Source organism: Pleurodeles waltl, chromosome 12 (genome assembly GCF_031143425.1).
Source record: "Pleurodeles waltl isolate 20211129_DDA chromosome 12, aPleWal1.hap1.20221129, whole genome shotgun sequence".
In the NCBI taxonomy this organism is placed as follows: domain Eukaryota; kingdom Metazoa; phylum Chordata; class Amphibia; order Caudata; family Salamandridae; genus Pleurodeles; species Pleurodeles waltl.
The window spans coordinates 88,152,480-88,175,312 of record NC_090451.1 but is presented as its reverse complement, the minus strand read 5'-3'; the positions used below and the strand labels follow the sequence as shown (position 1 = coordinate 88,175,312).

Below are 22,833 nucleotides of genomic sequence, written 5' to 3'. Positions count from 1 at the left end.
ATTACATTTCCGATACAAAGAGTAAAACAATAGAAAAAGTGTCTGAGACTCTTCCACCAGTAGGCAAAATGGGCAGATTTTGATCTGATGTATATCCAGCAACACAGTAAACAGTAGAATGCATTATCTACATTTTAAGTACAATATTTGGGCCATCAAGGGTTCAATCTCATCAAGGTACATTTCATATTTAGGATTACGTTTCGTGATTCTTTAGGGAGTGTAACATAGCAAATATATTGTTTTAAATTCTTAGAGTTTCAAAATTATACATTTAAGATATGTTTATTACAGTGAAGACTCTTTCAATATCCTCGAGTTGGATTTCAATACCAATTGGATTAGTCCATTTATTAGCTAAAATCATCAGATCATTTTTGACCAGGCTATTCGTGGCCACGTACAATTCTCTGGTCAATATCAGTTTTTACTGGAATATAAGACTTCCAAAATGACTAAATCTGCAACTTAAGGTTATGGGTGATATTCTGATCTAGAGTTACTTATTTGTAAATATTTAAAGAAAATATTGTGGGGTAAGTTAAATATCAGTTCCCCCATCCAAGGTATTTTAATCTCTTAGTGTACCAAGATTTCATTGTAATATGCTGGAAAATAATAGGTAAGCAGGGATTTTTCCACAAGGGACTATAAGGATGTGTAAGTGGAATCTGATACTGTTTACACAATTCATCCCAGATTTTCTTTATACCAGTAATAATCTTGAAGTGTTCCTGTTTGTAATATTAGGACCGATAGGCCACTGAGAAAGTACTTAGCATCATCACCAATGGGTAGTTTATGTATAAGTTGATTTTTAGGACCTGAATTGTCAGTTAAAAGGGAACTAATATAATACCCAAATGCTACCTAATAGTGTCGTTTAGCATCTGGTAATGACCTTCTGCCCTTTTGTATGGGAAGTTTAAGAAATCACCATGCCCTTGGATATACCCATATAAAACGTCCGATAACAGTTTGAAAAACGTTTTATGTACTCATAGAGGTAAAGCCCTGAATATGTACAGAAATGTAGGTAAGATGTTCCTTTTAACAGTATACCCACCCTTTAGCACAATAGGTCAGTGTAATATTGCTAAAATATTACATCGACCTATGATGCTATGGGGAAGTCAATGCCAGGCACACATTTGTGCTACACTTTGTCTGAGCAGTTCTTCCTAATTAAATAGAACAATATTGTTAATTTGGCTTGTGATATTGATACTGAGGTATAGTGCTTAGTGATGTATCTCTTATCTGTCAGTGTAATCTGTGTTTTATGAACTTTGATTTTATTACCTGATAACCCGTTGAATCGGATTGCTTCTTATTCAATATGTGTCATAGCTTGTGCAGGAAGCTGGCCTGGTTTGTGGTGAGCACCTATGGTGTTATCCCCTTATACCAGGTGCAGGTATCTCCTTTTAGTGAGGTGTAGTCAGTGTCTAGGGAGACCGAGCTCTCTAGAGGTAGTTGTGGATGAGCAGCCAAGACCTACCTAGGAGACATGCAAAGTTTCTTCAATACCGTTCTAGTCACACAGCACTTACACACATGAAAGAACCACACAGTGTTACAAAATAAAAGGTACTTTATTATGGTAACACAAATACCAAAATACTAAATAGGCAATACTCCAAATGGAGGTAAGTAAACACACTATTATATGTACATTAGAAGTCAGGAGTTAGCTTAGGATGCAATAGAAAACAGTGAAAGTAATAGACAATACTGAAGGCCTGGGGGGGGACCAAACCGTATACTAAGAAAGTGGAATGCGAAAGTCGGGCCCCCCACCCAAGGAAGTTGAATTGAATACCAGAGTGCCCCGCAGGAACCAGGAGAAAAGAGGTAAGTATCTGGTTCTCCCCAAAACCACCAGAAGGACTTCAGAAAAGGCTAATGCTAGACCCAGACAGGACTGCAAGAAACCAAAGGTGGATCATGAAAGTGGAAGACCGGGGAAGGAAGGGGCCCAAGTCCAGTTCACGTTGGAGTGTCCAGTGGTGGCAGGAGCCACTACCCACCCGTCTGTGGATGCAGGACCAGGTCAGCGGTGGATCAAGGCGGTCAGCAGTGCAGCACTGGAGCACTGGAGCAGCTGAAGAGTTCCTGGAGTGATGCAATCTACGTCCCACGCCAGAAGAAGAATTGTAGTCACTCAGTGGTGTGGAAGAACCACCAACAAGCCTTGACAAAGGCAAATGTTGTTGGAGAAGAAATGCTGGGCTGCCAGGTACCAGCAAGGCCCAGGGGGACTTAACCCACGGAGGGGAATCCCAGGTGACCCTCAGCAGTGAGGAGAGTCACAGGAAGAGGAGGCATCCCCCACAGGCAGCAAGCACAGAAGTTGCGATAGGGCCCTTGCAGCACACCTTGGAAAGAGTCCCACATCGCAGGAGAAGCACGCAGAGGGCTGTGTGTCGCAGAGAAGAGTGCTGGGGCTACATGGAGCTTGAAGATCCCTTGGAGAAGATGCCAACAACCCTTGGTAGCTGCAAGAGAGGCAGTGCACGGGGGTACTGTCCTGCGTGGAGACGCAAGGACTTACCGTCTCCAAAGTTGGACAGCTGGTAGAGAGCACCAAGCTGACCATTCCAGAATACCACCCGTGATGCAGTATCCATGCAGCTCTGGAAGAGAGGAGATCCACAGAGCCGGTCGTCGTTGCAGTTGGTGCCTCCGGATGCAGGGTAGTGACTCCTTCACTCCAAGAGAGATTCCTACTTGCTTCTTGTGCAGGCTGAAGACTCGTCGCCCTCAGAGGATGCACAGCCGGGTAAATGTTGCAGTTGCTGGAAGGAGCTGTAGCTGCAGATTTTAGGTTCCTGTGAAGCCAGTTGGGGTTCCAGTGGCCAAAATTTGAAGAAAACTTTGCAGAGTAGACCTGCTGGAATCTTGCATGTCGAATCTGAGGACCCACCCAAGAGAGAGACCCTAAATAGCCCAGGAAGGGGGATTGGTCACCTAGCAGGCTGACCACCTATCAGGAGGGGGCTGTGATGTCACCTGCCTGTCCTGGCCACTCATACCAACCTTGGATTCAAGATGGCAGAATCAAGTGGCCACATGGAGGAGCTCTGGGCACAACCCTGACAGGGGAATGGTTACTCCCCTTTCCATTGTCCAGTTTTGCGCCAGAGCAGGGACCAGGAGTCCCTGGACTGGTGCAACCCGGTTTATGCAAGGAGGGCACCAAATGTGCCCTTCAAAGCATACCAGTGGCTTGAGGAGGCTGCCCCTCCCAAGCCATTTAACACCTATTTCCAAAGGGAGATGGTGTTGCATCTCTCTCCCAAAGGAACTCCTTTATTCTGCCTTCTTGGGCTTGAGCTGGCGAAACCGCAGGGGGGTAGAAACCTGTCTGTAGGATGGCAGCTGCATGGGCTGCCCAGGAAATCCCTGCAAACTGGTAGGAGCAAAGCTCGGGGTCCTCTAAGGAGCTCCCAGAATGCATGGGATCATGCAACCAATACTGGCAACAGTATTGAGGTATGATTCTGACATCTTTGATACCAAACATGCCCAGGTTCGGAGTTACCATTATGTAGCTGGACACAGGTAGTATGACCCGTGTCCAGTACACAGGTAAAATGGCTTCTGCACACTTACAAAGTCCAGGAAATGGAGCTGGAGTTTGTAGGGGCACCTCTGCTCAGGCTGGGGGTGCCCTCACTCACAGTTACCTGCACCTCTGGGCTAGGATACTCTAGGGGTGACTTGGTGCAGTGACCTAAAGTGAAAGGGTGCATGCACCTTTTTATGCAGGCTGCAATGGCAGGCCGGCATACACATTTTACAAGGGCTCCCGTGGTTGGCATACTACAAGCTGCAGCTCATTGGAAACCCCTGGTGCCCCAATGCCCTGGGTACCATATACTAGGGACTTATATGGGGGCACCAATGTGCCAAATATGGGGGGGGGGGGGTGAAATCCCAGGGGGGGAGGGGGTGAAATCCCAGCTGTCTCCAAATCTGTTTCTAGACCTTTGCCTGGGCATGCAGAGTCTGGATTATGTAGGTTTTGATACATAAAACACTGTTGGAGTATAGCTGGAGGCTCTGGATGTATATTACCTTGGTTGCCACTAATACATTTGCTTATCTTATGCAATGGTTTTTCTTATGTTTTATGTGCAAGGATTTTAGAACTAGATTCACCATCTTCAGTCATGACCTGTGGGTTATTCATGATGAAGCAACTTTTGTTCTGTTGTGCTAGATTCGCCAGGCTGCAGCGTTCAATGATAGCTAGAAAGGCTTCACACTCCAAAGTATCCTGATCGTACATTCATCTAACACTTCCCTTTCCAAGCCTAAGTAATTCCACATTGTTTATCTCTTGAGTTTTGCTTGTGTGCCTTATTTAATTCTGCTGAGTACTTGATTGTGATCCTGCAAATTTATGCTTTTGAAGCCTCCCTGACTCAGCAGATGTGAAACCTGTGTTAAACATTATAAATTCCTGAAGAAAGGTAGCCATCATACTTGTAAGTGGGGACGAAAGTAGAGCATGTAAGAAAGTCCACAGTTTCCTTTTATAATTGGTGTATGGATTTTTAGGCACAAAGTACACGGTGTTATGATCTGAAGTGATCTTCGGCATATGTATATTTCAGAAGCTGTGAGCTCCTCCTTCATCAAGAGCATATCATGTTTATGAGGTCCAGAATAATATGTGTATCATTGCTTGTCTTTTGCCAAAGATCTGCATGCACCTACCTTCTTATAAAGCTTTTTTCAAATCTACTATAATGGGCTGGTCTTAATCATACAGATGTTAGCACAATGGTGTGTGGAACCAACCTTATAACCCATAATGCATAAGCTCGTAATATAATCGAGTATCTAACCTTGCCTGCCAATTCAATGTTTAATTGATTGAAAATATGGGGGTCAGATGTATTTGGGCCTCAGACTGCACATATATAGAATATATAGTTTAAAATCTGCTTCTGAAGTTGTAATTGGGCAATTCCCCAGCTCCCCTGTATATGAGAAGCAGTTTTGTCAACTTTACATTCTGAGCATTCTGGGCTTTCTAAGTCTAGCTACGCCCGGATAGACAACTGTTATGATATATATATATATATATATATATATATATATATATATATATATATATATATATATATATATATATATACACACACAATGAGTTGGTAACCTAATTGTCAAAGAACAGAGCAAGCCTTATATGGAATATGGATTTCAACCAAGCATATTTTCACTAAAAAACAATGGTTAGAGGGACGTTATAGTTATGTTCGGATTTTACATGCACAAAACCATAGAAATTCAACAGTTATAGTTATACTTATCTTAATACATTATAACTCGTGCTCTAAGGTAACTATAACTCACGCCACCAAGCACAGTTTTCTAATCGATAATTTTATTGCAAATGTTGCAGTTATATTATATATTATGTCATAGAAGATGTTATTACTGATGTAATATGTGGGGTAAGTGTCAGTGCATGGCGAGGGTGCAAGTTATAGTTACCTTAGGGCATGAGTTATAGTGTATGGAGATACGTATAACTATAACTGTTGAATTTCTATGGTTTGTGAGTGTAAAGTCTTTACCTAACTATAATGCCCCTTTAACCTTTGTTTTTTTTAAAGTGAATTTGTAGTTTAAAAAAAAATGTTATGTAATTTTAAATTACCTTATGTTAATCTAACCCTCGGTGCTCATGGGCCATTGGCCATGCACTGCAAGAATTCACTGCAAGGGCTGTCCTTCAGATAAGCCCTGCGGCCAACCCCTCGTAGGCACCTAACCCCCTCGTTGGCACCCAACCCAGCGCCACGAATGGCCTTTGGCTGTACATGGCAGGGGTTGGCCGTGGGGACTGACCTGCGGCCGGGCCTTGCAGCCAGTCCCCCGGGGGCACCCAACCCCAATAGGCACCCAATCACTTGCCGCAGATGACCAAGACCACGCTTGGCGGGGTTGCCCGATTTCTCTATGTTCTGGGTTAGAGGTTTAGACATAGTTACGTATTAGGTTTTATAATTTTCCCCTACCTATTACCACTTAATTGAAGTGTTACTAAGTAGGGAAACATTATATATACTTTCTATATAGTTTTTAAAAAATTCACAGAGTACTGCAATACTACCAAGGAAACAAAACAAAAAAATAGTATGTATAAAAATAATAAAACAAAAAACTGTGTAGTAAACTATATTTCAGAAACATAGTGTACTATTTTTTTTTTTTTTTTTACATATTTAATTATTTTTTATTAAAGAAGAAAAATGCAGAGTACCATGCAAATACATAGAAATTACCACAAATCGTATAAACAATTAAAAAAGAAGGTATATTTTTAAAAATGGAACTTGCTAAGTACAAGTGCGATACCTCGCAAACTTTTTTTTAAAATATAGGAAAATATTAATTTCCCTACTGATTAACAATTTTAAAAAGTGTTAATAGATAGTAAATTATGAACAAAATTAACTTTCCTTCAGTAATGCCTTATCTGCTATAGATCCTGTCTAGACTCATATTCCTTACAAAGCCAGGCTAACCTTACCGGGCATCTGGCGTTTGCCTGTGAGGCTGGAAGGGTGGAGCGCCACTTTTGTTTCTGGGGGCTGGTTTTGTAGCAGTGCAGCAGTTTTAAAAGCACAGCAGTTCCTTGATTATCCAACGGTTTTTAGGCAACAATAAATGTGCCAAGATAAATCTGGTGATTAATGTACCTGCTGGAGAGAGATTGGGGTTTTGTATAGTGGCAATTTTGAATCATCTAAGGTAGCACACAGGCTTAATATGCCTGCTGCAAAGAATGTGTACTATTCAGATCACAGAACAGTATTTTATGTGCATAGATCAGTAGGATACTGCTTTTGTCATAAAGATCCTTTTGTTATTGTGCAGTTCATAGGTTACAATCATAATTTAGCGCAGTGAGCTACGAACTGCCATCAAAGAGCTGCATGCAAACTGCATGGTAATGGTTAGAAGAACATGTTACTTACCTTCGTAGCAAATTATTTGGTAGAGGCATATCCTTGTTGCAGATTCATTACCTTAGAATTTCCCTCAGGCGTCAGTCTGGATCTGGAGATTTTTCTTGGAGCAGTACCCTTACACGCCATCAGATGGCATTGGTTGACTCCGCGTCCTTCGTTGGCGTTGTGGTCACTGTGATGACATTGCGGTTGTATATAGGCACCATGCCGGCGTGCTCATGTCAGGTTTTTTTTCACGACTTTCAATGTCAAGAGCGCGGAGCCATGAAGAACACTGAGACTGGTGCACCAGAACTAGGGCCCTGAAAGGGAGTCCCTGTCCCTAGAAATCAGTTTGCAGAGCGGAGAAGATGGGTAGGTCCATAAGGAATCTGCAACAAGAATATGGGGGTCATTCCGACCCCGCGGGAGCACCGCCAACAGGCTGGCGGTGCCCCGCCGGGCATTCTGACCGCGGCGGTTTTGCCGCGGTCAGACAAGGAAAACCGGCGGTCTCCCGCCGGTTTTCCGCTGCCCTTGGAATCCCCCATGGCGGCGCAGCTTGCTGCGCCGCCATGGGGGATTCTGACACCCCCTACCGCCATCCTGTTCCTGGCGGTTCACCCGCCAGGAACAGGATGGCGGTAGGGGGTGCCGCGGGGCCCCTGCAGTGCCCATGCCAATGGCATGGGCACTGCAGGGGCCCCCGTAAGAGGGCCCCACTGTGTATTTCAGTGTCTGCAATGCAGACACTGAAATACGCGACGGGTGCAAACTGCACCTGTCGCACATACCCACTCCGCCGGCTCCATTCGGAGCCGGCTTCCTCGTGGGGAGGGGTTTCCCGCTGGGCTGGCGGGCGGCCTTCTGGCGGTCGCCCGCCAGCCCAGCGGGAAAGCCTGAATGGCCTCCGCGGTCTTTCGACCGCGGAGCGGCCATATGGCGGTTCCCGCCCTATGTCTCTATTCGGTAGCGAAGGTAAGTAACCTGTTCGTCTAGTAGAGACTGCTAGCTGCAGATTCCTTACCTTAGAATAGATAGCTAAGCAATACCATCCTCGGAGATCGATCTGCGAACCAAGATCATACTAGGAAGTCCTGTAGGACCGAACTGCTAAAGTAGCCGTCCCTGCAGTCCTCACTATCTAGGCAGTTGTGTTTTGTAAACATAGGCAGGGGCGCCTACGTTGCTGCCTGGCAGATGTCCAGGACTGGAACTCCGCGTGCTAACGCAGTGGTTGCAGCAGCTGCTCTGGTGGAGTGAGCACAGAAACCCTCAGGGGGTTGTTTCTTTGCATCCGGTCCAGAGCCACAAGGATTACTTGGGCCCGGTCATTCTTGATCTTCTTGAGAACTCTGGGCAGAAATGGTATTGGCAAGAAGGCATACAGGAGGCCTAAGTTCCACTCAAGATGAAAAGCGTCACTGAGCAAGTACCTTCTTAGAAACTCCAGCGTGCAAAACAGCTGACATGTCACATTCTCTGCAGGGGCGAACAGATCTAACAAAGGATCTCCCCACTGCTGAAAGAGTCCTTTTGCCACCTCCGGGAGGAGACTCCCTTTATGATCGACCATGCATTGATGGCTGAGTTTGTCTGCTCTTGCGTTCAGAGAGCCTGCCAGATGTTGAACCACCAGGGATATGCCCTGATATCCCAGCCATGTCCAGAGACGTAGAGACTCCTAACAAAGTATCCATGGCCCCACCCCGATCTGCTTGTTGCAGTACCACATGGCAGTGGTGTTGTCCTTGGACACGTGCACCACTAACCCTTTGAGAGAGGGAAGTAATGCTTTCAATCCAAGCCTGATCATTCTGAGCTCCAGAAGATTGATGTGGACCCTGGACTCAGCCGGAGACCAGACACCTCTGTAGTCCGCCTCCCCCATGTGGCCGCTCCATCCCAGGAGTGACACATCTGTCACTACAGTCAGATCTGGTTGGAGAAAGGAGAGGGATCTGCCTCTGATTTAATCGCGATTCAAAAGCCACCACTGTGGATCTTGCGCAGTTCACTCCGAGATCAGGACCACCTCTGAGAGAGTCCCCTAATTCGGCTTCCACTTGAACTTCAGGTCCCACTGTAAAGCCCTCATACGCCATCTGGCATTTGTGACCAGAAGGATGCCATGAGGCCCAGCAGCCTCATAGTCATTCTCACTGAAACTAGGACAGATGTTGAAACATCGGTTTAATAGCCTAAATATCCTGGACTCGTTTTTAGGATGGATAGGCCCGAAATTGCACTGTGTCCAGAACAGCTCTGATGAAAGGGAGGCGGTTGAGGCGAGCCCACCTTCAACAGCCAGTCGTCCAGGTAGGGTAAGACTGAAACCCCTAGCCTATGCATAAGAGCTGCGACCACCACCATCCCTTTCATGAACACCCGAGGGGCACTGATAAGGGCCAAGGGAAGCACAGTAAACTGAAAGTGCTTGTGACCTACCATGAACCGCAAGTAACGCCTGTGGGCTAGCAGCACGGAAATGTGGAAGTAAGCATCCCGCAAGTCCAACGCTACCATCGAGTCTCCAACGTCCATGGCAAATAGGACCTGAACCATAATGAGCATTTTGAACTTCTCCTTACTGAGGTAGAGGTTGAGGGACCAGAGGTCTAGGATTGGACGAAGGCCCTTGTCCTTTTTGGGCACCAGAAATTAGCAGTAATAACAACCACAACCTATTTCTGGAACAAGGACCCTCTCTATGGCTTCCTTGGCCAAGGGACCCGTAATTTCCTCGCGGAGAAGTGCCAAGTGATCCTCTGTCCTCTGATCGTAGGATGGTGGCATGGCCGGGGGGTAGTCTTGAAGGAGAGGGAGTAGCCCCTTCGGGCTATTTGCAAAACCCAATTGCCATTGTGATAGATTCCCAGGGGGGGCTCATGATGGCGAATCATGCCTTCAACTGGTCTGGGATGGAGCGATGGACTAGGAAGGTTTGGAGGCTGCAGCAGGGGTGGTGGTGGACTGGGCTGACAGCTGGCTTCCTCATCCACGGGCACGCTGGATCCCATGTCCGCGGCCACACAGAGGCTGGCGGCATGTGAAGCACTGTGGCTAGAGGGGAATGGACGTGGTTAGTGCCCCTTCCGTAGCCACAAAAGGGGCAATAATCGCACTGAGGGGTGCGTGGAGCAGCTGCGAGACCAAGGGACTGAGCCATTGCTCGGGACTCCTTAAAGTGCTTGAGCGTTGAGTCCGCTTTGTCTCCGTGGAGACGGGTGCCATCGAATGGCATGTCGATACGTGATTGCTGGACATCCACCGAAAGGCCAGACATCCTTAACTAAATGTGGCACCTCACGGCCACTGTTGACGCAATAGAGCTGCCTAGTGAGTAGGTTGTATCCAACCTACAACGTATTGTGAACAACGGCTTGAGATAGAATATCCTGGGCCTCCTCCAGGACCTGCGTGACCATATCCCATAAAGTATGGAAAAAGCGGCCCAAAAGGCATGCAGTGTTCACCAGACTGGAGGAAGGGAACAACTTCTTCCCAAGCACCTCAGCCAGGAGTTTTGTTCTGACTGCCGTTGGAAGCATCTTTGCTGGTGCATGGGAAGGTCGCGATGGCACTACCGGCGTCAGCATGGAGCTGATAATGGATCCTGGGGTGCCCTCCGGAGCAAGGTCAAAGCTGCTAGTGCAGAACCCGAGGGGACCCCCTCTGATCCTCCTGGGCCCGAAGGCATCGTAGGAAAGTCAGTTTGCCCAAAAATGAGGTGCATGACCCCGTAAAACTCCCTGAGTTGGGCAGGGATGGCTCAGGGTAAGCGCGGAGCGGACCCAGAAGCAGGCTCCGAGGACAGAGGCTTAGAGCATCAATGCTCCTCCAGCGTTGCATTGTCAGAGCAATAGGGACTTCTTCTTGTGACCCCAATGTTCCGAGGACTTAGAGTGGGACAAAGACGAGAGGTGGTGGCTCTTCTCCAGTTCTGCCCATAGGCAGGCGTGGAAAGAAAAGAACTGAGGTCAGGGCACTGGGGTGGCACCGATACACAAACGCGATATCATCACTCCGACTATGGTGCAAGAGACGGACGCAGAGTCGACCAATATCACCTAATGGCACGCAAGGGAACTTACTGCTTGGAGAAAATTCTCTGGATCCAGTCTGACACCTGGGGGAAATTCTAAGGTAAGGAATCTACAACTATAAGTCTCTATCAGATAGTTATGTTTTTTTCCCCAGTCTTTGATTCTCCTAATTTTGCTAAAAGGGTTTGTTTGGGGCAAAATAATTTATTAGTAAAGGCAATCTTAACCACTGTGGTACGTTGGGAATCCTGAGTTTATGCTTCTCCAAACCAAGCACTCTTCAAAAATGTCTACCATTTTAAGTGACCTGTGAATCCTGGACATTGTAGTCCCCCTTTGTCTTATGTAACATTTGCTATATACTGCTTTTTTCTCAGTACGTTTGTGATGTAAAGTGCACCAACACCCTACACTCGTGAGAGAGGCACTATAAAACAAATTAAATACACGTGAGAGAGGGGCTATGGAGAAATGAGAGGCACTGTTAGAGGGTGTTGGTGAGGGAACCATTGAAGAGCCCGAAACAAGAATGCTGTATCCTGGTGCTCTTTAAGGTCATCATTTACTATGCTTTAAAAACGAACACAATTGAATATACAATGAAAAATGTGTTGTAGAATGCACCGTTTTTGCCATTTTCCCCCAAACTTTTCATAGGAGGGAGGGGAAACCACCCAAGTCCCATTGTAGTGGTCACCCTTGATTGGTATCCACTATATGGGGGCTGGTCTGGCAAAATTTACCAGGATTGCTTTGGGTTTCCGGTCCAGCCCTGATTCCTTACATTACAATTATCCCCAGGTGTGAGACTGGATCTGGAAATTTTTCGTGAGCAGTACTCCCTGCGAGCCGGTAGATGGCATTGTTTATCTCTATGTGGCGCCGTCACGTCGCCTGGGCTGGAAGTGACGAGCACAGGGTCTATATAGGCACCAACCCAGCACGCTGATGCGAGTTTCTTTTAACACCAGGAGTGCTGAGCCACGAAGACCATAAACTACTGATTGGTAAAAATAGGGCTGTGAAAGGGGAAAGCTCTGTCCCTAGATATCTGTTTGCAGAGCAAGGAGGATAAGTGGATTGGTGAGGGATCTGCGGCTAAATATTCTGTGTCAGATCAGGTGTTACTGAAGGTAAGTAACTTATTAATCTGTTAGAGACCTCTAGCTGCAGATTCCTTACCTTAGAATAGATACCCAAATAATACCTCCCTGGAGGTGGGTCTTCGCACAACAATTTCACATCAAAAAGTCCTGCAGGACCAAACTGACGAAGTGCCCATCCCTATGGACCTGACTATCCAGACAGTAGTGCTTGGTAAACTTGTGCAGAGATGTCCACGCTTCTGCCTGGCAGATGTCCTGAAATGGAACTCCATGTGAGAACACAATGGTCACAGCCTCTGCTCTGGTGGAATGAGCACCCAACCCTCTGGGTGTTGCTTCTTGCCCAGTGCATAGCAGATTTTAATGCAGAGTATGATACATCAGAAGATGGTCCGTTTTTGTATGGCCTTCCCTTTTTTGACCCCTATATACCCCATGAAGAGTTGATTGTCCACCTGGAAAGTTTTAGTGCGGTCAAGGTAGAATGACAACACTCTTTGGTTTCATCCAGTGGACTCTCTGCTCTTCTTTAGAGGGATGAGGCAGAGCATAAATAGTGGGCAAAGTGACTACCTTTAGCCAGAAAGATGCTCGAGTTTGAAGGGCCAGTGTGTCAAAGAAAAAAAAGATATGTAGGGAGGCTGAGATGACAGTGCCTGTAGCTCACTGACCCTCTGGGCAGATGTAATTGCCACCAGAAAAGCCGTCTTGATGGTAAGGGGTTTAAGAGGACAAAAGTGAAGCGGCTCAAAGGGAGTGAACGTTAAGAAAGTATGAACCAAGTTAAGGTCCAGTTGAGGCATAACAAAGAGAGCTGGGGGAAGACAAATGGGAACTTGAAGAGAGAGGGCTCATCAGGCAGCTGCAGAAAGGCAGAGATGGCATATAAATAACCCTCCAAAGTGCCCAATGCAGAGCCCTCCTAGGGTAAGGATAAACAAAAGAACCTGGGAAAGGGGGCCAGATAAGGGATCAATCTGTTTCTCAGCAAACCATGCCTCAAATTTATTCCAACGACTGACATATACCATCTTGGTGGAGGAATGCCAGGCTGCCAAGATAACATGGCAGACTTTGGACAGAAGGTCGAAAGCTGTTAAATTTTGCTGCTCAATCTCCAGACATGAAGGCAGAGCATTGACAGATTTGGGTGCTGAAGCCTCTACTGCTGCAATGACAGAAGATCCTTTCGAAGGGGCTGCCTGGTGGGAGGACCTATGCCGTGCTCATACACTGGAGAGTATGAGAAGGCCAGAAGACAGATTGATAAAGAGGAATATTTTACAAAGCAAAAATATGAAGTACTGGAACTTGATTGTGGAAGATGGTGTCTTGTCAAAGATCAGGGCTCTGTTGCTAACAAGTATGGTTTGTGTTATACATGTCCCAACAAATAAATGCACAAAGGATCTGGCTGCAGTCAGAAAGCTGATCACCAAGTTCTGGCATCCTGTGCTTACGGTAGAGAATTAGAGGGAATACTGTGATTGGATGGTGATCAGTGGGGTATTTTGAGATGCTGCTCACAGCCTTCTCGGGATTTGGGTTACCGTGACTATGGAGATCGTGCGAGTGCTGCTTTTGCATGTAGTGCAACAGTAAGTTCAGTTTGCATAGGTGTGTTAAACCACAAATAACTGGTTTAGGTTTTGGACCAAATTCTGGGTATTATATGCTGGTGAACAAGTTACTTACCTTCAGCCACTTTTTCTGGTAGATCTAACCGTAGCTTCCTCACATTTAGAAAATCTGCCCTGGAAGTGAGAGAGCAGGGCCGCATATAGGTGCCACCCATACATGCTGACAATTTCTTAATTTTTCTCCTATAGCGCCCGTAGCCACTGATGATGTAAACTAATTGTACATGGCACGTGGCAGTGTGCTCAAATCTAACACGCAACCATATTATACTTTGCAGATGTCCATTCCACAGAAGGAAAGAGGGAGGGCAGTGGAGAATTTGGTGTTAGAGTATCCACTAGAAAGGGCGTTATTTTAGGCAAGTAACTTTGTTCTGATGGATATTTCTAACTGCAGATTCCTCACCTTTGGAATACATTTCATAGCAGGATCTCCCAAATGTGGAGGGCTTGAAAAGCGGACTCAAAGTATGACCGAGCGGCAACATGGCCTTGCTGGTGACCTATCTATCAAGGCAGTAGTGTTTCGTGAACATGTGCACTGCCAGCCACATCGCAGCCTGGCGAAGTCCAGGACAGGCACTTCTCTTGCTGGCATAGTTGTTGCACCTTTCACCACAATGGGCCTGCAAACCCTCAGGGGCCTCTTTTCTCAGCAATTCCTAACATGTTTATACAAAATATTATCCATTTTCCATTGCTCTGCCTTTCTTAATCTCAGCGAAAGCAATAAAGAGCTGTTCATCCACATAAGTCACTTGTGCAGTCAATATGTAAGCTTAGTGCTCTTTAAGCTCATAAAACCTCTGTTCCTCTATCAAGGGATGTGGCGAAGTGAAGAAGGCAGTATGGTAATCGACTGTTGAACATAAAAGGCAACACAATTTTTTCAGGAATGTAGCCTCTAGTCCTTGGAAGCAGATTGCCTGGAAAGAAAGAGTAGGCAGGATGCAACTACAGTTCTGCCGCAAGGTGGAAGAAATAGCAACAAGAAAATATAGTTAAGATTGTCAGAAGTTGTATGGGAAAACTATAAATTACCTTAGCACACGAGAAGCAATTTGAGATTTCACTGGTATATCAAAAGGTTTAGTAGGAAAAGCTTTCAGAATGTGCATCACACCAGGTGACTTGATAAGGGAAGACTGATCTGGCAAACAGACAAAAGCTGAAATGGCGAGCATGTAACACTTAACTGTACCCACTGCAAGACTTTGCTGAGCCAACAACAAAACAAACAACAATGCATCAGAAAGTTTGGTCTGCCGAGTCTCAAGATGATGACATACTTCTCCCACTGGTCAGCTGAAATGGATTACATTGAAGGCAGCATGGTTGACATCCACTACTTTGACAGCAAATCAAAGGACCTCCACCATTGTTGCTCAAACTCCATGGAGGTAGTTGTGGAGATTTGGATGTATGATCCTCTATTTTTGCTAAGAAAGGCGATCCACCCGATTTGGAAGTTGGACTGGAGGGAAAATGTTCAGGCCGAGGAGATCTGGATACCACACTGTCCTTTCCAAATCTGAAACTAACATGAAGTGTGCTCAATCCGTCTTAATTTCCTTCACAACTTGAGGCTAGAGAGGTAATGCTAGAAGGCCATACTGGGGAATCCCAGACAGAAAATGTATCCCAAGAACTTGCCTAGAGTGAACTGTGGTGCAACTGTTTTGACATTGCACATTTATAATGGTGGCAACAGATCTAGCTACTGCAGACCCTACTGTTCAAGGATTCCTAATGCCATCTCCGGATGAAGATGGCATTCGTGGTCCAACAGCCGATGCCTGCACAGTTTATCCGCTCCAGCATTCAGGGGCCTTTAAAGGTGGTTGGCCACCAGAAAGATCTACTAGTGCAGTCATCTCAACAGGCACAAGGCCTCAGTACAGGATTCAGGACCACCCTGCTTGTTGAAGTAGGACATGGTAGTTGTGCTGTCTGAAAGGATCTGCAACAAATTCCCTGTTGGTCTGGAGGAAGTCTTTTAGGACCAGCCCCATTTCACAAAGCACCAAAAAGATTAGCTTGGTGTTCATATCCTGCAATCTCTCCCAATTGGCCCTTTCTTTGTACCTGTGAAGTTTCTTTCACAGCCATGATGCCTGGATGGAGAAAAAAGACTGGGCTACAGCAGATCAGGTTGGCCACCTCAGAAGCTCCCTCATCTGTGCGCTGAGAAATCTGGATGGAATCAGAGACATCCCCGCTGCTGGGCCCGCCTAATCCAGAGGTTCCATTGCAGGGCTTACATATGCAATGTGGCGTGTAGAAGGAGGCGGGTGCACATGGCTAGGAGCCTCTTAACCACCCTCACTAATACTCAAGACTGAGCTGGCAACACCTATAATATAACCTGAATGTTCTCTGACTCGCTGTGGTGGTGTCTAGGATAGCCCAATAATGGGAGGTCTCTATTTGGGTCTCCTATGGGAGTTCAGCGAGCCGATGGAAAACACCAAGAAGGTCAAGAGAATGGCTATCGTTCGGACATAGTATGTGACTGACTGCATCAAACCCACTTTCAACAACCATGTTTCAAGATATGGTAACGCATGCGTCCTGGACCTCACAAGATGAGCTGCAACCATCACCATAACTTTCAAGAGCAACGAGATAAGGCCAAAAGGCAGAACACCAAAATGGAAGTATTCAGATCTCACCAAGGGCTGCAGGTAGTGACTGTGGGACTGCAGGAGGTGTGTCTGAAGGTACACATCCTGAAAGTCTAAAGGACACCACCTAATCTACAGGATACAGGGCAGCAAGAATCAGTGCCAAAATGAGCATTTTTAACTTATCCTTTTGCAGAGAGGCATGCAGTAACCAGGCTTGCTACGGGCCTGAGGCCTTTGTCCTTCTTTGAAGTAAGTAGCACACTTTGCCACCATCAGAGTCAGCACTGGTTCCATGACACTCCTGGTCAGCAGATGATTTACTTCTTGCATTAATATTTGGCATTAGGATATTTGAGGGATATGAGGCATGGAAAAAGAGGACTGCACAATTCATCAGCAATCAGTGTGATCTTCTAGATTTCCAGACGTAGAGCAAATATTGGATCCTGGGCTCTACCAGCTGACACTTGTGAGGGAAGTGTAACCTTCTTGAGTGCCGTCACCTCTTCTGCCTCGGAGAGGCTTTGCTGAATGCTGCAGTTGTCGATATTACCAGTACATAGGCGACTTGAGTATCCCCTAAACGATCTAAACTGTTGGAGAAAATGTCAGACTGGCCCCAATAACCCCACAGAGTAGGTTGTGGCACTACTATATTTAAACCACTCGACCTCTGAGTCAGCTATTTCTCAATAACAAAAACTGTAGATCTGCTTAAAGGACATGACTCTGAATGATGCCTGAATGTGTGCAGAAAACCTAGTTGCCCACATCTAAGCATGTTGCCTAAATATTACTCTGCTGCTGATGGCATGGCGTATGCTACTGGTGGACTTCCTATCGGGGTGTTCTCAAGGGAAGGCATGTAGATTCCACCTTAATTGTTGATGCCTGCACCGCACAAGGGTTTCGGGTGTAGGGTGTTTTGTTAGAAAATCAGGTTCACCTGAGGGCAGTTTACATCTCCAGGCCGCAGGTCGACTGGCCCAAAGAGCTGACCCTAATTTGACCAAGTGGCCAAGAGGGTGTCAGTGAGTCTCTCTTTAAATGTCAAAGGACTGTGATAAAGGTGACCCTGGTGGAGTTTTTTCAGTCAGCAACTGGATTCAGTTTCAGTCGTAGCAATTTAGTGGCTCTGATGCTCTGGGCACTACACCTGCAAAGAAGACACTTTTTTCCTTAGTTGGACTAGGTAGTGAGTCGCACTCGATCTAAGTGGTGGTGTCTAGCCACTGGCATTTGGTCTAGGTGAATTATTTGATCAGCTTAGTTTGGGGGAGGGGGCAGACTGTTCACAGCCTAGCCATCGAGAACATTTTGAGGAATGTTTTATAGGCAGTGGACTGCCTCAGAATTGGAGCCAAATAGAGCCTTCACCCTGTGGTAATACTGGTGGTGTGGAGGAGGCTGAGGATCTCATTCAGTGATCACTGACTATTCCTTGGGAAATCTCATAGCATGACATAGGACTTGAGCTGGCTGATATCAGTTTTGGGGGTGAGAGACTGGTGCCTGGATCGGACCCGATACCTGGCACAGAGGAGACCTAGGAATCAAAGTGGATGTCTGCACCGGTGCGGGTTCCAGAGTAGTTCCCGAGGAGAGCAGTTGGCGGCATGGAAAAGCCAGTGGGCGGAAGTATGACTGGAGACCCATGTGGCTCCAAAGGCACACCAGAGGGTACAAATAGGGTCTGGACTATCAGAATGGTCTCCTTGAAGGCTGCAATTTTATCAAGGGTCGATGATGAAGTTGGGGTGCACCTCTGTGGCAGTGGATATGATTCTCAAGACGTTGGACGTGAGAAGCCCTGTGAATCTCGCTTTCACAATTTTTTGCCTCATTGAGTGGCAGGATGAGGTCGTGGTCCTCTTGGCTTTCTTTGGCTTATGAAGCATTTTTGACTTACCTGATATTTCAAGAAACCAAGTCACTTGAAGCAAGGACACTGTTTCAAACGTAACCTTTAAAGCTTGGCAACCTAGAGTTTTTCCCTACTCTCTAATCTTCATTAGGTAAACTAGGGCATACTTTTCACATGACTTGCATTGTGACCAATCCATAACTGACATCTGTTTCCTGCAGTTGTAGCACAGCATAAATCTTGTTGTCTTTTAGGGAGACACCTTCCTCAACCCACAGTGTACCTTTTTTGAAGTCGTCAGAGAACTGCTAAAGTTAGGAGCTGATTTCCAGATTTGTATCAAAGAGTGAGGAAGGTAAGGTAACGGACATCTTTACACCGGGGTGTTGCCTAGAGGCGTCCCTACTCTGTCATTTCTGGGGCAAATTGAGACTGCTGTGAAGCCATCCAGCACCGTCTTGATGAGTAGAAGCCATTACTGGCAGAAGTTTCTAATCCAGTCTGAAGCTGGGAATACTTGGATGAAAAAAAGTGAAGAATCTGCTGTTAGAAGTATCAATCAGGTTTGTTTTTCTTCAGGTTTAACCTTCTGCCTCTTGGTAGTTTTGAGTTTACATCTTTTGCATTTTTATTACTTTTCATAACTGTTCGTGTTCTTTCAGCGGAAGGTATGTTCTATGGTGCTGTTTTCTTGCCCTACTCAGCTGGTATTTCACAAAATACCATTAGATCACAAGGTTTGTTTTCATGCTTTGACAGATGCACGTCTGGTATTGTTAGTATTGGCACAGCTACTATTTGGTGTAAGTCAGTTTGTACCACTTGCTCTGTGCCTACTGGAGAGTCAAAGCAGTATTGGACCAGTGTAATATGTAGTATTTAGTTTTTAACAACAGTGTTTGGTATTACTTTTAGCCACCAATGTCTGAGACAAGAAAGCGAGTCATCAGTGATGCCTTCAGTAAGCTGGATAAGACAGGTGATGGCGTTGTGACTATTGCAGATCTAAGAGGCACTTACAATCCAAAAAGTCACCAGAAGTACCAAAATGGAGAGTGGAATGAAGATCAAGTTTTCAAGCATTTTCTGGACAACTTTGATTCACCTAATAACAAAGATGGAAAGGTATGTAGACATGTATTTCTTCGTAGCTATTGTTTTATGTTCATATACCTATATATAAAATAGAGGCTGCTATTGTGAACAAGACAGAAAAATAACTTTCTGTGCATAGCACAGTATCTTAATTTAAACCAATGTTAGCCTATGAGTTGAAAGTACACAGCACACTCACTGCCCAGATGGCCACCATTGAATTGATTTTGTACAACATGCAAGTGTGATAGTCGCCAGACAGTGCCCTGCTCTCTGCTACCGTTACCTTAGAAACATCTGAATTTCATCTTTTCACATCACCTGGACACTCAGCTTCACCTACAGCTTCTCAGAGACCTTTTTCTAGGGATTTGTTTTCTTCTGGGATGGGGAAGTTTCACTGATAATGCACCCTTCCGTCAGACAGAATAGATATCTGTCTTCAAGGCCTTTTCGGCTTGTGAATGAAAAACATTCTTTGTGGTTGATCTGCATTTGAAATGCCTTTATTGTCTTTATCTGATACATTAGGCATCCAGTTGCGGCATCGGTGAGACTTTTCTTCAAAAATTTAACATGACAGAGACCGGGTATCTACTCTTATTGCTCCAAGACCACAAAAGAGCTCCCAATACTGGGTATGCCTGCTCTTCAGCAGACTATTCTTCAAAAAGGTACCCCTCCAGCAACTTCTGCTAAAAAGACGAAGGAAAACATGTAGATGTCGGATGTGTTCAGCAAGGACGCACGTGCAAACCTGATATTTGCTCTAAAAAAGGCAGTCCACCTTTCTCGATGCAATCCTATACCATGCTGACACACTGCTCTAAAAAGTGGCACAAAAAAGCTGCAGCAGATGTTCTGGTGCCTTTCTTGCCTACCACATCATCTAAGAGCAAAATATTTCAGGTTTGAAACCACCGACAGGCACATTGTCATAGACAACCTTGTTGTCGCCTTTCAATAGCCATGGGCACTTTGTCAATGGATGTTAGCTGCTTCCTCATGTTTGGCACGTCTGCTGGCTTCAGTGCTGTTTCAGTCAACAGGCTTGGATTTTGGCCAGATATAATTCCAAAATTGCACAGGTGCACCTGAGCTTCACACAACACCCTTTTCCCATTAGATTACTACTGAGATTTTAGATAGAGGATATAGATGTCCTTTCAGACAAAGACTAGTCTGACTGCTTATAGTCCCCAACATTGAGGGTTCAGTACATACCAGGATACTTGCCTGACCCACCACACTATTAGTGCAAAGCTGGCAAATCCAACTGCATTCTAATGGCAGCCTGTGCTCTCTGTTGGTCAGTCAGTTGGCATGTACAACCACCTCCGGTTACTCCACCGCAGATGCTGCCTCTTCCACCTTAGCAACCCGCACTTCCACAACAGCAGCCTATTCTACCTCTTTCACATTCAGCCTAAAGGACATGTGTGCCTCCCAAGGACAGTGGTTGTTTCACTGAAAGGAACTTCAAAGATACAGTTGATGATATAGGATTGAATGATAATTTGGAACCAAAAATTACTAGGATTATAAACCTCAAACCAAAGAAGATCATGAGGCTTGCACAACGGACAGTGCTCAGGAGACACATGCTGCAGCAGATGGTTCACCAGACCAGATGATGTATCCAGGTTACATGCTTGATTGGAGGACATCAACGGAACCACCACCATGTTTTTATATCATTTTACAGAACAGCCTAACAAATCCATAAAGGCTGTCCTTTTAAGGATTTGTTTGCAAGAGGTAGTGCAGCTTAGGAAGATGTTGGTTACCTTTCCAGATGTTGTTCGATGTTAGTGCTGCAGATACCCCAAACAGCATGCCCATTGGGCTATCCGTGCCAGGAATTTGTCATTGCTTCAGCATTACAGCGAATATCGCAGAACCTGATAAAGCCGACCACTACACCTCCAGATATGAAATGACATTTCATGTTTCCAGTGTTTGAAGGTGGTCTGTGCTTGCACCATCTTGGGCTGCTAAGAACTTTCGATATTGAGTGACATTACCCCATTCCTAGAGCTCCTACCAGAAAATAAACGGAATACAGCTGACTGAAGTATGAGGAAAGCAATAAAGACTTCAGATGCAGTTATTAATGCAGCATGTAGGCCTTGCCATTTAAGTGAAGAAGCAGTCCTGTGTCAACAAGGTTGGCATAAGAATTGACTGTTTCACCCCCAAGGTGAAGGGGAAAGTGCTGGAAATGTGTTTCTGATGGATACAACTACCTGTGGATTCCTCACCTAATGAATACTCCCATGGCGCCAGCATTCAACGGAAATCTTCTTACTAGTCTCTGCACGTCGACGAGGACGTCACTCTAGCCCACGCGACGCCGTCTGACATCATACAGGCAATAAGAGGTCCTCGACGACGTGCGGACGTCAGTTCCCTTTTTTCCGTGCATTCGAAACGGTTATCTTCGAGGGAGCAACTGTTACTTTTGTGGTTACAGTGTATTTTTGCTGCGTATTCTTTCGCTGTGGTAATAATGTCGCAGAGAAAGTCTGGATTCAAGCCTTGTCGTGAGTGTGGAGGCAAGATGTCGGTGACGGATCCTCATTCCGATTGCCTTTGGTGTTTGAGCTCCGACCACGATGTCTCGACTTGTGATTCATGCCAGCACATGAATCCGAAGGCCCTCAAAGAACGTGAGGCGAAGCTGTTTATGGCAAAATCGAAGGAAAAGCATCACAAGAAGTCTTCTTCTCCAAGACATCGGCGTCATCGAGACTCCCGGCGCCGTAGAGAATCTCGGCGTCATTCGAAGGAGACTCGTTCCAGGTCGTCGGATCGGCGCCGAAGGACATGGGAGATCAGTCCCACGGTTACGCTGCATCCTTCGACGCCGTTGCCCTCTCCGGCGTCTCCAACTTCACCTGGACAGGCGTCGGTGATTGAGGTATTGGAGCCTCAGGTGTTTTCTCCGGCGCAGACGTCGAGGCCGGCGTCGGGGTCGCCTCCGAGACAGGCACCTCAGTATCCGGCTTTTCCCACCCCTGGAGCCGATAGTTCCGCATTCTTGAATGCGATGTATGCCATCTTCCAACAGATGGCTCCAGGGGGTGCTCCGGCTGGGCCTTTGGCCTTTTCTTTGGGTGATCCTGCGCCTCTTCGGCCGGCACCCTTTATGCCCTTTCTCCCTTTTGGGAACGTGGGCTCGGCGCCAGTGTCGGCGCCGGTGGCCGCTCCGGTGGCGTCAGAAGGATTGGCCCCGGGGATTTCCATCCCGTCGACGTCGGGATTTCGGCCTGTGACTCCGGTGGGTCCATCTGCTTCAGCTGCTTTTTCGTCGGCGCCGAAGTTACCTGTGGCGCCGGACGCGGCGTCCGTGGCTTCTGAAGATCGGCGCCGATCTTCGACTTCGGCGGAGGCATTGTCGACTCCGCGTATTGAACAACGACTTCATTCGAGGAGACGTGCTCTGTGTATTAGAGGAGCAGGAGTACCAACGAGCCCTGGAGGA

The 22,833-nt window shown here is 46.2% G+C and overlaps 1 protein-coding gene across 2 annotated transcripts in view; it reads left to right on the top strand.

Moving 5' to 3' along the window:
• The window catches only part of LOC138267797 (calcyphosin-like protein), a 91,716-nt gene that overhangs the window by 46,786 nt on the left and 22,097 nt on the right, over positions 1-22,833 (top strand). For both annotated transcript variants that reach the window (XM_069217003.1, XM_069217004.1), the window contains exon 4: positions 19,170-19,379. In XM_069217003.1, the coding sequence (XP_069073104.1) occupies positions 19,170-19,379 (210 nt within the window). The remainder of the gene's footprint in view (positions 1-19,169; positions 19,380-22,833) is intronic.